The sequence below is a fragment of the Rattus rattus genome, chromosome 9 (genome assembly GCF_011064425.1).
Source record: "Rattus rattus isolate New Zealand chromosome 9, Rrattus_CSIRO_v1, whole genome shotgun sequence".
Classification (NCBI taxonomy): domain Eukaryota; kingdom Metazoa; phylum Chordata; class Mammalia; order Rodentia; family Muridae; genus Rattus; species Rattus rattus.
In genome coordinates this window covers 70,693,158-70,705,357 of record NC_046162.1, presented here as the reverse complement: position 1 = coordinate 70,705,357, position 12,200 = coordinate 70,693,158, and the positions used below count along the sequence as shown (strand labels likewise).

Genomic DNA, 12,200 nt, shown 5'->3' with positions numbered 1-12,200 from the left:
TTTTACCCACCCTCTCATGGTTCCCAAAACAGCAGATAGAATGGAATTATTGGTTCTGTACTGTACTGACATCTAAGACAGCTACTAAATGGCTATGAGTAGGCATTGCCTTAGTCAGGGTTTCTATCACTGTGATAAAACATTATGCCTGTATGTAACTTGGGGGGGGGTTATTTTGCTTACTTTTTCACATCACAGCCTGCCACTGAATAAGATCAGGGCAGGAACCTGGAGGGAGAGCTGATACAGAGGCAATGGAGGTGTGCTGCTTACTGGCCTGCTCCTTGTGACTTGTTCAGTCTGCTTTATTTGGATTTATTTTTATTTTTTATTTCATTTAATCTTTTTTTTTTACACTCCAGATTTTATCCCCCTCCTGGTCCACCCTCTGACTGTTTCACATCCCATACACCCTCCCCTCCGGCACTGACCCCCCACCCCCATCTGCACAATGATGTCCCCTTCACTTCCCATCCCACCAGACCTGCCACTCCCTGGGACCTCTAGTCTATTGAGGGTTAGGTGCGTCTTCTCTGACTGAACCCAAACTTGGGAGTCCTCTGCTGTATGTGTGTTGGAGGCCTCATCTCAGCTGTGTATGCTGCCTGGTTGGTGATCCAGTATCGGAGATCTCGGGGGTCCAGGCTAATGGAGACTGCTGGTCCTCCTACAGGGTCATTCTCCTCCTCAGCTTCTTCCAGCTTTTCCCTGTTTCAACCACAGGGGTCAGCAACTTCTCTCCATTGGTTGGGTGCAAATATCTGCATCTGACTCAACTGCTTGTTGGGTCTTTCGGAGGGCAGTCATGATAGGTCCCCTTTTCTGGGCATACTCCATAGCTTCAGTAACAGTGTCAGGCCTTGGGACCTCCCCTTGAGCTGGTTCCCACTTTGGGCTGTCACTGGACCTCCTTTCCCTCAGGCTCTTCTCCAGTTTTGTCCCTGCAGTTCTTTCAGATAAGGACAATTATGGGTCAGAGTTTTTGACTGTGGGATGGTAGCCCCATCCCTCACTTGATGCCCTGTCTTTATTTTATGCATATGAGTACACTGTAGCTGTCATCAGACACACACATTACAGATGGTTGTGACCCACCATGTGGTTGCTGGGAATTGAACTCATGACCTCTGGAAGAGCAGCCAGTGCTCTTAACCTCTGAGCCATCTCTCCAGCCCTCAGTCTGCTTTATTATAGTACCCAGGACCATAGGGGTGTATTTCCTACAGAGGGCTTGCACCTTCCACATCAATCACCCATCAAGAAAGAGTCCTTCAGGCTTGCCGTGGGCCAGTATCAAACTGAGTTCTCTCTACCCAATTAACTCTAGCCTGAATCAAGTCAGCATAGAACTAGCCAGCATAATAGTGTGCAAATCGATCTTGTGGAACAGAGTTTGTGAGAGTTTATTACCACTCAGACTAGCACTCAATTGAAAACTTACTTGTGGAATTTCCCATTTACAGTTCAGACCGTGGTTTATTGTAGATAACCAATGGAAAGAGAAGCAGTGTGTAAGCAAGAAAACCATATTTCACTAAAGAAGAAACCATCCTCCATTCTATGTACAATAAGGGCCTGTGTTACTATTTTCTGAAGAGAAGCCCCTTGAAAATTTCTGTGTAGTTGGTTGTTATTCAAGCAGAGTTTTCTTCAGGAGCATATTATGCAGCCTGGCTCATTCAAATTAATGGGCTGTTATCCCTGTATCTAAAAATGGAATATTTTCCAAAGTATATCACATGCCAAGGTATGAATATGTTGTATCATATTTTTCCATTCACCATCAATCCCATAGAGTTGTAGGCAAGGACTTTATTTTACAGATGAAAATAAGAAGGCCTGGAGCTTTGCCTTGGCTGCTCAGGGAGTGAGCAGTGTGGTTGGAACCAACTCCCATGCTTCTGATTTTGTAGTTCTCACCTCACTGAGGGATAATTGATTTTAATTTTAATTTCTAGCACATCTTAGTTTTGATATTTTGTACTTAGTACTGATATTTTGTGTGTGTGTGTGTGTGTGTGTGTGTGTGTGTGTGTGTGTATGTGTGTGTGTATGTTCACATATGCAGATTAATTGATTGTTACAGGAGTAAAAAGAGTAAGATATTATTGTAAAAGTTTTCCATTTAACCATAAAGCAGTGGTACTCAACCTGTGGGTCATGACCCTTTTGATAAACTTGTTTCCAAAAATATTTACATTATGATTTATAACAGTAGAAAAATTATAGTTGTGAAATGGCAACACAATAATTTCATGGTTGGGGGTCATCATAACTTGAGGAACTGTATTAAGGGGTCATAGCATCAGGAAGGTTGAGAACCACTGCTACAAATCTATTAACACTTCCTTAAAGAAATAATTATCCCAGATTTACCTGCCGGTAATTTTTCTGTTCATTAGGTTTCTTCTATAGTAGAACATAACTGAAATATAATTATATTAACCATCTTATTTTAGTAGTTCATAATTTATTATGTATTGAATGATACTTTTTATATATTTGTCATTGAATTTAATTGAATATTTGAAGAGCTTTTGCCAAACTTAAAAATTGATGGAAATTTTAAGTGTTTTCTTTACAGTACATTTTGTAAGAATGATTTCTCTGATGTTTAAAAACCAGTCCATCTATTTTGATGAACCAAATTCAGCACAATCAAAAGATTCAAGCCCGGAGAAGCTGCCTGACTGGGTGATGGGTGAGCTGGAGCCGGGCGAGCGGAGATTGAATGACTCATGGCAGCTTTCTTCTGGAGAAGAGAACACACTGCTGCTGTCGGCAAGTGATGCCCACAGGTATGCCGAAACATCATGTTTGGAGTTTTTAAAAGTTAATCTTCTTCTGCAGCTGGCGCACATATTAGAGCTTTTTTCTTTTTAATAATAAGTATTTGGTTTACTTAATATTTTCACTAATGTTGAGTAGATGTTTGGTAGGTAAGAATGACAGGCTTTAGACTTTACTACACAGTTGCATTTGAAGCCATTTAATGAATATATTTTCTCTCTCTCTCTCTCTCTCTCTCTCTCTCTCTCTCTCTCTCTCTCTCTGTGTGTGTGTGTGTGTGTGTATGTGTGTGTTTTGTTGTTTGGAAAGTGTGGCAGAGAATCCTAAGTAACTTAACTATCTTAGGGTTTTACTGCTGTGAGCAGACACCATGACCAAGGCAAGTCTTATAAAGACAACATTTAATAGAGGCTGGCTTATAGGTTCAGGGCTTCAGTCCATGATCATCAAGGCAGGGAACATGGCAGCATCCAGGCAGGTATGGTGCAGGAGGAGCTCAGAGTTCTACATCTTCATCTGAAGGCAAACAGGAGAAGACTGGCTTCCAGATGGCTAGAGGGAGGGCCTCAAAGCCCCCACATTGACACACTTCCTCCAACAAGGCCACACCTGCTAATAGTGCCCCTCCCTGGGTTAGCATATTCTAACCTCCACACAACTACATGTTTTCTTTAGGACAGAATTATCAACAAAATGTAACATTCCGCACACATCCATGTTGCATCTTCTGAGAAGCACCTCTCCTTCCACACACCCCTGAGTGGTGCCACTGTTTTCATTTAATGAAATAAGAATATAAATGTGACCCATTCAATTGCCTTTGTAGTAGAGTATTAAACCTATGTAGACTTTTTCATACAAATAAAAATACACTTCTGCGTTATAAAAATGGACCAAAAGACTGTTATTATTGCAGTGTAATTTTTGGCCTTTAAGAAAGAAAGATGTAAATTTTTTTTATTAAATTTTGATTTTTCCTGCTGACATTTGAGTTTCTTGAAATGTTAAAAATATTGGACAATGTCAGTTGACATGTATCACACTTTATATTTCACTTCTGGTCATTCTCTTGGTAATTTTAATTTTATAAATTTGTTTCTGTTAACAAAGCAGACTTTCTTGTCCACTATAATTTTTTTGGTCTATTTCTTATTAAATGTGGAAATGTTATTCATAATTAGAAGTGCATCCACTGTAGATGCTGTCTGCTTGTGTGTCTTTCAGACTTGAGATATTATGAAGGGGAAGAAGAGTTGAACACAAAGAACCCTTGAAATAATTTATTAGAAAAAGGAAACAATGAAGGAAGAGTAATGTCTTCAAGTTTTCTTTTTTTTCTTTTTTGGATTTGTCAAAATTAGCAATCAGTTTTTTTTTTATGCTCCTTCTAAAAGTCTAAAAACCTGGTAATCTTTTTGTAAGCTAGCCATGGGGTCATACAGTATAGATAAGTAGTTATAATTGCTTACTCTGTTAATGTAGTGTGCTATTTTTGAGTTTTACACTTTTGTATGTAATAGTGAGCATGAACCTTTTTCTTTAAATATACTTTAAGATAGTGTTTTCCTGTTTTCATATTGTATCCAAAGTGCAGAGAATAATAATAGAGGGACCAGACGACTCAAGAAGGCAAGGGCTTCTATGTGTTTGCACAAGTGCTAGGTTTGGCAGCAGTGTCACTGGCCTGGGGCCTGCTGCAGTCCTGTGGCAGCAGTGTCACTGGCCTGGGGCCTGCTGCAGTCCTGCGGCTGTGACTGATGAGTTGTTTCAGATGTACAGGAGAAGTGCACACAGAGTTCTGTTGTACTAGCCGTGTACCACTGTGCACATGCGTGTGAAGATGGATATGTGCATCAAAGAAGAATTCAGGATAGGAAGGACTTAACAGGAGTCTAGGGGAATGGACATTTTCTTCTTTGGACCACAAGATAAATTTTGAGAAAAATACAGTGAAAATATTTTTTAATTATTTTTATTTATTTGTGTGTGTGTGTGTGTGTGTGTGTGTGTGTGTGTCTTTGTTGAATGTATGACATCTGTGGGGTGCCCATGGAACTGCCTAGAAGAGGGAAATGGAGTCCCTGAGCTGTAGTCATAGTCAGTTGTGAGCCTCCCAACTTGGGGGCTGGGATCCAAAGTAGCGTCCTCTGAAAGAGCAGCATGAGCTCTAAACTGCTGAACTCTCTCCAGCCCCAGTGCCAATACCTGTGTATCACCCAGTCACTTGTTTGCAAAATGAGAACATAACAAAATCTACACTTTAAGAAGTAATCTGTCCTTTGGTCCACTGTATTGGCTACCTTTTTTACTGCTGGGACAAAATATTTGTTAAAAGCTACGTAAGGAGGGGAGGGGCTTGTTCTAGTTAAGCGTGAGGGGGTGGAGCTCGTCATGTTGGGGCAGGTGAGTTAGCAGGAACATGAGGTGTCTGGTCACACCGCCTGTGATCAGTTTTCTACTTTTCTCCTTGTTACTCAGCCCAGCCCATGGGATACACTGGTAAATCTCCCCAGTTCAGCCTCTTTGGAAATCTTTTTACAGATATGTAATATCTGAGTATCTCCTGTGTGATTCCAAATCTCATCCACCTAACCATGATTTAGCTATCACTGCTATCTGTAACTTAAATGAATTTTAAGGAAAAATAGTTACTTGATTACAGGCATGTTATTGATTAAACATTAAGCAAATGAAAAGCTGTCTGATGCTCTCAATCCTATCCGTCCTCAGCCTCACAGCCTCACAAAAGTCTGGCATCCAAGCCTGTTCCGGTTACTGTTACGTCTTCCTGTAGACCCCATGACTCGCTTTTGCACTCCTCACATTTGTAAATATCTAATGTCTATCTTTTCTGTTGGAGTCCAACTTTTTTATTGGATATTTTTTATTTACATTTCAAACGTTATTCCCTCTCCCGATTTTCCGGCCATAAGCTCCCTATCTCATCCCCTCCCCCTTCTTCTATAAGGGTGTTCCCCCTCTCTAACCACCCCACCTTCCTACCTCACCACCCTCACCACCTACACTGTGGGGGGGGGTCCAACCTTGGCAGGACCAAGGGTTACTCCTCCTATTAGTGCCTAACATGACCATCCTCTGCTACATATGCAGCTGGAGCCTTGGATCAGTCCATGTGTACTCTTTGGGTAGTGGTTTAATCCCTGAGAGCTCTGGTTGGTTGGTATTGTTGTTCTTATGGGGTTGTAAGCCCCTTCAGCTCCTTCAATCCTTTTTTTAAGTTCAATGGTTTGCTGCTAGCATTTGCCTCTGTAATAGCCTCTCAGCAGACAGCTATAGCAGGCTCCTGTCAGCATGCACTTCCTGGTTTCATCAGTATTGTCTAGGTTTGGTGGCTATATGTGTATATGGGCTGGATCCCAAGGTGAGGCAGGCTCTGAATGACCATTCCTTCAGTCGCTGCTCCAAACTTTGTCTCTGTATTTCCTCGCATGTATTTTTGTTCCCCTTTTTAAGAAGAACTGAAGCATCTGCACTTTGGTCGTCCTTCTTCTTGAGCTTCATGTGGTCTGTAGATTGTATCTTGGGTAATTCAAGCTTTTGGGCTAATATCCACTTATCAGTGAGTGTTTGCCATGTTTTGTGTGTGTGTGTGTGTGTGTGTGTGTGTGTGTGTGTGTGAGAGAGAGAGAGAGAGAGAGAGAGAGAGAGAGAGAGAGAGAGAGAGAGAGAGAGATTGGGTTACCCCACTCAGGATGATATTTTCTAGTTCCATCCATTTGCCTGCAAATTTCACAAAGTCATTGATTTTGATAACTGAGTAGTACTCCATTGTTTAAATGTACCACATTTTCTGTATCCATTCCTCTGTGGAAGGGCATCTGGATTCTTTCCAGATTCTGGCTATTATAAATAAGGCTGCTATGAACATAGTAGAGCATGTGTCTTTGTTATATGTTGGGGCATCTTTTGGGTATATGCCCAGGAGTGGTATAGCTGGGTCCTCAGGAAGTTCAATGTTCAATTTTCTGAGGAACCTCCAGACTGATGTCCAGAATGGTTGTACCAGTCTGCAATCCCACCAACAATGGAGGAGTGTTCCTCTTTCTCCACATCCTTGCCAGCATCTGTTGTTACCTGAGTTTTTGATATTAGCCATTTTGATTGGTGTCAGGTGGAATCTCAGGGTTGTTTTGATTTGCATTTCCCTGATGACTAAAGATGTTGAACATTTCTTTAGGTGCTTCTCAGCCATTCGATATTCCTCAGCCGAGAATTCTTTGTTTAGCTCTGTACCCCATTTTTTAAAATAAGGTTATTTGGCTCTCTGGGGTCTAACTTCTTGAATTCTTTGTATATATTGGATATTAGCCCTCTGTTGGATGTAGGATTGGTAAAGATCTTTTCCCAATCTGTTGGTTGCTGTTTTGTCCTAATGACAGTGTTCTTTACCTTACAGAACCTTTCCTTTTTTTGAGGTCCCATTTGTCTATTCTTGATCTTAGAGCATAAGCCGTCGGTGTTTTGTTCAGAAAAATTTCCCCAGTGGCCATGTGTTTGAAGCTCTTCCCCACTTTTTCTTCTATTAGTTTGAGTGTATCTAGTTTTATGTGGAGGTCCTTGATCCACTTGGATTTAAGCTTTGTACATGGCAGTAAGAATGGGTCGATTTGCATTCTTCTACATGCTAACCTCCAGTTGAACCAGCACCATTTGTTGAAAATGCTATTTTCCATTGCATGGTTTTAGCTCCTTTGTCAAAGATCAAGTGACCATAGGTGTGTGCGTTCATTTCTGGGTCTTCAATTCTATTCCACTGATCTACCTGCCTGTCTCTGTACCAAGACCATATAGTTTTTTTTTTATCATTATTGCTCTGTAATACAACTTGAGGTCAGGGATGATTGCCCCAGAAGTTCTTTTATTGTTGAGGATAATTTTCGATATCCTGGGTTTTTGTTATTCCAAATGAATTTACAAATTGCTCTTTCTAACTTTATGAAGGATTGAATTGGAATTTTGATGGGGATTGCATTGAATGTATAGATTGCTTTAGGCAAAATGGTCATTTTTATTATATTAATCCTACCAATCCATGAGCACGGGAGATCTTCTGATCTTCCATCTTCTGATATCTTCTTCAATTTCTTTCTTCAGAGACTTGAAGTTTTTGTCATACAGATCTTTCACTTGCTTGGTTAGAGTCACACCGAGGTATTTTATGTTATTTGTGACTATTGTGAAGGGTGTCATTTCTCTAATTTCTTTCTTAGCCTGTTTATCTTTTGAGTAGAGGAAGGCTACTGATTTGTTTGAGTTAATTTTATACCCAGCCACTTTGCTGAAGTTGTTTATCAGGCTTAGTAGTTCTCTGGTGGAACTTTTGGGGTCATTTAATTATACTATATCATCAGCAAATAGTGATACTTTGACTTTTTCCTTTCCAATTTGTATCCCTTTCCCTGTATCCCTTTTGTTGTCTGATTGCTCTGGCTAGGACTTCAAGAATTATATTGAATAAGTAGGGAGAGAGTGGGCAGACTTATCTAGTCCCTGATTTTAGTAGGATTGCTTCAAGTTTCTCTCCATTTAGATTAATGTTTGCTACTAGTTTGCCGTATATTGCTTTTACTATGTTTAGGTATGGGCCTTGAATTCCAGATCTTTCCAGAACTTTTAACATGAAGAGGTGTTGAATTTGTCAAATGCTTTCTCAGCATCTAATGAAATGATCCTGTGGTTGTTTCTTTGAGTTTGTTTACATAGTGAATTATGTTGATGGATTTCCATATATTGAACCATTCCTGCATCCCTAGGATGAAGCCTACTTGATCATGATGGATGATCATTTTGATGTGTTCTTGGATTCGGTTCGTGATAATTTTATTGAGTATTTTTGTATCGATATTCATAAGGGAAATTGATCTGAAATTCTCTTTCTTTGTTGGGTCTTTGTGTGATTTAGGTATAAGAGTAATGGTGGCTTCATAGAAGGAATTTGGTAGTGCTCCTTCTGTTTCTATTTTGTGGAATAGTTTGAACAGTATTGGTATGAGGTCTTCTATGAAGGTCTGATAGAATTCTGCACTAAACCCATCTGGGATTTTTTTTGGGGGGGGGTTGGGAGACTTTTAATAATTGCTTCTATTTCTTTAGGAGTTATGGGACTGTTTAGATTGTTTATCTGATCCTGATTTAACTATGGTACCTGGTATCTATCTAGAAAACTGTCCATTTCATGCATATTTTCCAGTTTTGCTCAATATATGCTTTTGTAGTAGGATCTGATATACTTTTTTTTTTTAATTTCCTCAGATTCTGTTGTTATGTCTCCCCTTTCATTTCTGATTTTGTTAGTTTGGATACTCTCTCTGTGCCTTCTGGTTAGTATGGCCAAGCGTTTATCTATCTTGTTGATTTTCTCAAAGAACCAGCTCCTGGTTTTGTTGATTCTTTTGTATAGTTCTTTTTGTTTGTACTTGGTTGATTTCAGCCCTGGATTTGATTATTTCCTGCCGTCTATGTCTCTTGGGTGTATTTGTTTCTTTTCGTTCTAGAGCTTTTAGGTATGCTGTCAAGCTGGTAATGTATGCTGTCTCCAGTTTCTTTTTGGGGGCACTCAGAGCTATGCATTTTCCTCTTAGCACTGCTTTCATTGTGTCCCATAAGTTTGGGTATGTTGTGCCTTCATTTTCAGTAAATTCTAAAAAGTCTTTAATTTCTTTGTTTTGTTGTTTTTGTTGTTATTGACAACTAGCCTTAGTCCATTGTGATCTGATAGGATGCATGGGATTATTTCTTTTTTTTTTTTTTTTATTATTAACTTGAGTATTTCTTATATACATTTCAATGTTATTCCTTTCCGGTTTCGGGCAAACATCCTCCTCCCCTCCCCTTCCTTATGGGTGTTCCTCCCAACCCCTCCCCCATTGCTGCCCTCTCCCCAACAGTCTAGTTCACTAGGGGTTCAGTCTTAGCAGGACCCAGGGCTTCCCTTCCACTGGTGCTCTTACTAGGATATTCATTGCAACCTCACGAGGTCAGAGTCCAGGGTCAGTCCATGTATAGTCTTTGGGTAGTGGCTTAGTCCTGGAAGCTCTGGTTGGTTGGCATTGCTGTACATATGGGGTCTCGAGCTCCTTCAAGCTCTTCCAGTTCTTTCTCTGATTCCTTCAACAGGGGTCCTGCTTCTCAGTTCAGTGGTTTCCTGCTGGCATACGCCTCTGTATTTGCTGTATTCTGCTGTGTCTCATGAGCGATCTGCACTCACATTTTGATCATCCGTCTTGAGTTTCATTTGTTCTAGGCATCTAGGGTAACTCAAGCATTTGGGCTAATAGCCACTTATCAATGAGTACATACCATGTATGTCTTTCTGTGATTGGGTTAGCTCACTCAGGATGATATTTTCCAGTTCCAACCATTTGCCTACGAATTTCATAAAGTCATTGTTTTTGATAGCTGAGTAATATTCCATTGTGTAGATGTACCACATTTTCTGTATCCATTCCTCTGTTGAGGGGCATCTGGGTTCTTTCCAGCTTCTGGCTATTATAAATAAGGCTGCGATGAACATAGTGGAGCATGTGTCTTTTTTATATGTTGGGGCATCTTTTGGGTATATGCCCAGGAGAGGTATAGCTGGATCCTCAGGCAGTTCAATGTCCAATTTTCTGAGGAACCTCCAGACTGATTTCCAGAATGGTTGTAGCAGTCTGCAACCCCACCAACAATGGAGGAGTGTTCTTTCTCCACATCCTCGCCAGCATTTGCTGTCACCTGAGTTTTGATCTTAGCCATTCTCACTGGTGTGAGGTGAAATCTCAGGGTTGTTTTGATTTGCATTTCCTTTATGACTAAAGATGTCGAACATTTCTTTAGGTATTTCTCAGTCATTCAGCATTCCTCAGCTGTGAATTCATTGCTTAGCTCTGAACACCATTTTTTGATAGGGTTATTTGTCTCCTTGCTGTCTAACTTCTTCAGTTCTTTGTATATTTTGGATATAAGGCCTCTATCTGTTGTAGGATTGGTAAAGATCTTTTCCCAATCTGTTGGTTGCCGTTTGTCCTAACCACAGTGTCCTTTGCCTTACAGAAGCTTTGCAGTTTTATGAGATCCCATTTGTCGATTCTTGATCTTAGAGCATAAGCCATTGGTGTTTTGTTCAGGAAATTTTTTCCCATGCCCATGTGTTCCAGATGCTTCCCTAGTTTTTCTTCTATTAGTTTGAGTGTGTCTGGTTTGATGTGGAGGTCCTTGATCCACTTGGACTTAAGCTTTGTACAGGGTGATAAGCATGGATCGATCTGCATTCTTCTACATGTTGACCTCCAGTTGAACCAGCACCATTTGCTGAAAATGCTCTTTTTTCCATTGGATGGATTTGGCTCCTTTGTCAAAAATCAAGTGACCATAGGTGTGTGGATTCATTTCTGGGTCTTCAATTCTGTTCCATTGGTCTATCTGTCTGTCTCTGTACCAATACCATGCAGTTTTTTTATCACTATTGCTCTGTAATACTGCTTGAGTTCAGGGATAGTGATTCCCCTGAAGTCCTTTTTATTGTTGAGGATAGTTTTAGCTATCCTGGGTTTTGTTATTCCAGATGAATTTGCAAATTGTTCTGTCTAACTCTTTGAAGAATTGGATTGGTATTTTGATGGGGATTGCATTGAATCTGTAGATCACTTTTTTTGGTAAATGGCCATTTTTACTATATTAATCCTGCCAATCCATGAGCATGGGAGATCTTTCCACCTTCTGAGGTCTTCTTCAATTTCTTTCTTCAGTGTCTTGAAGTTCTTATTGTACAGATCTTTCCCTTGCTTGGTTAAAGTCACACCGAGGTATTTTTATATTATTTGGGTCTATTATGAAGGGTGTCGCTTCCCTAATTTCTTTCTCGGCTTGTTTCTCTTTTGTGTAGAGGAAGGCTACTGATTTATTTGAGTTAATTTTATACCCAGCCACTTTGCTGAAGTTGTTTATCAGCTTTAGTAGTTCTCTGGTGGAACTTTTTGGCATCACTTAAATATACTATCATATCATCTGCAAATAGTGATATTTTTGACTTCTTCTTTTCCGATCTGTATCCCTTGATCTCCTTTTTTGTTGTCTGATTGCTCTGGCTAGAACTTCAAGAACTATATTGAATAAGTAGGGAGAGAGTGGGCAGCCTTGTCTAGTCCCTGATTTTAGTGGGATTGCTTCAAGTTTCTCTCCATTTAGTTTAATGTTAGCAACTGGTTTGCTGTATATGGCTTTTACTATGTTTAGGTATGGGCCTTGTATTCCTATTCTTTCCAGGCCTTTTATCATGGAGGGGTGTTGAATTTTTCAAATGCTTTCTCAGCATATAATGAAATGATCATGTGGTTTTGTTCTTTCAGTTTGTTTATATAATGGATCACGTTGATGGTTTTCCGTATATTAAACCATCCCTGCATGCC

General features: G+C 40.1%; 1 protein-coding gene across 1 annotated transcript in view; it reads left to right on the top strand.

The window, feature by feature from the left end:
* Positions 1–12,200, top strand: part of Cep112 (centrosomal protein 112) — a 436,808-nt gene that overhangs the window by 13,296 nt on the left and 411,312 nt on the right. The window contains 1 exon segment of the mRNA XM_032914210.1: positions 2,626–2,798. Coding sequence (XP_032770101.1) covers positions 2,626–2,798 — 173 coding nt within the window.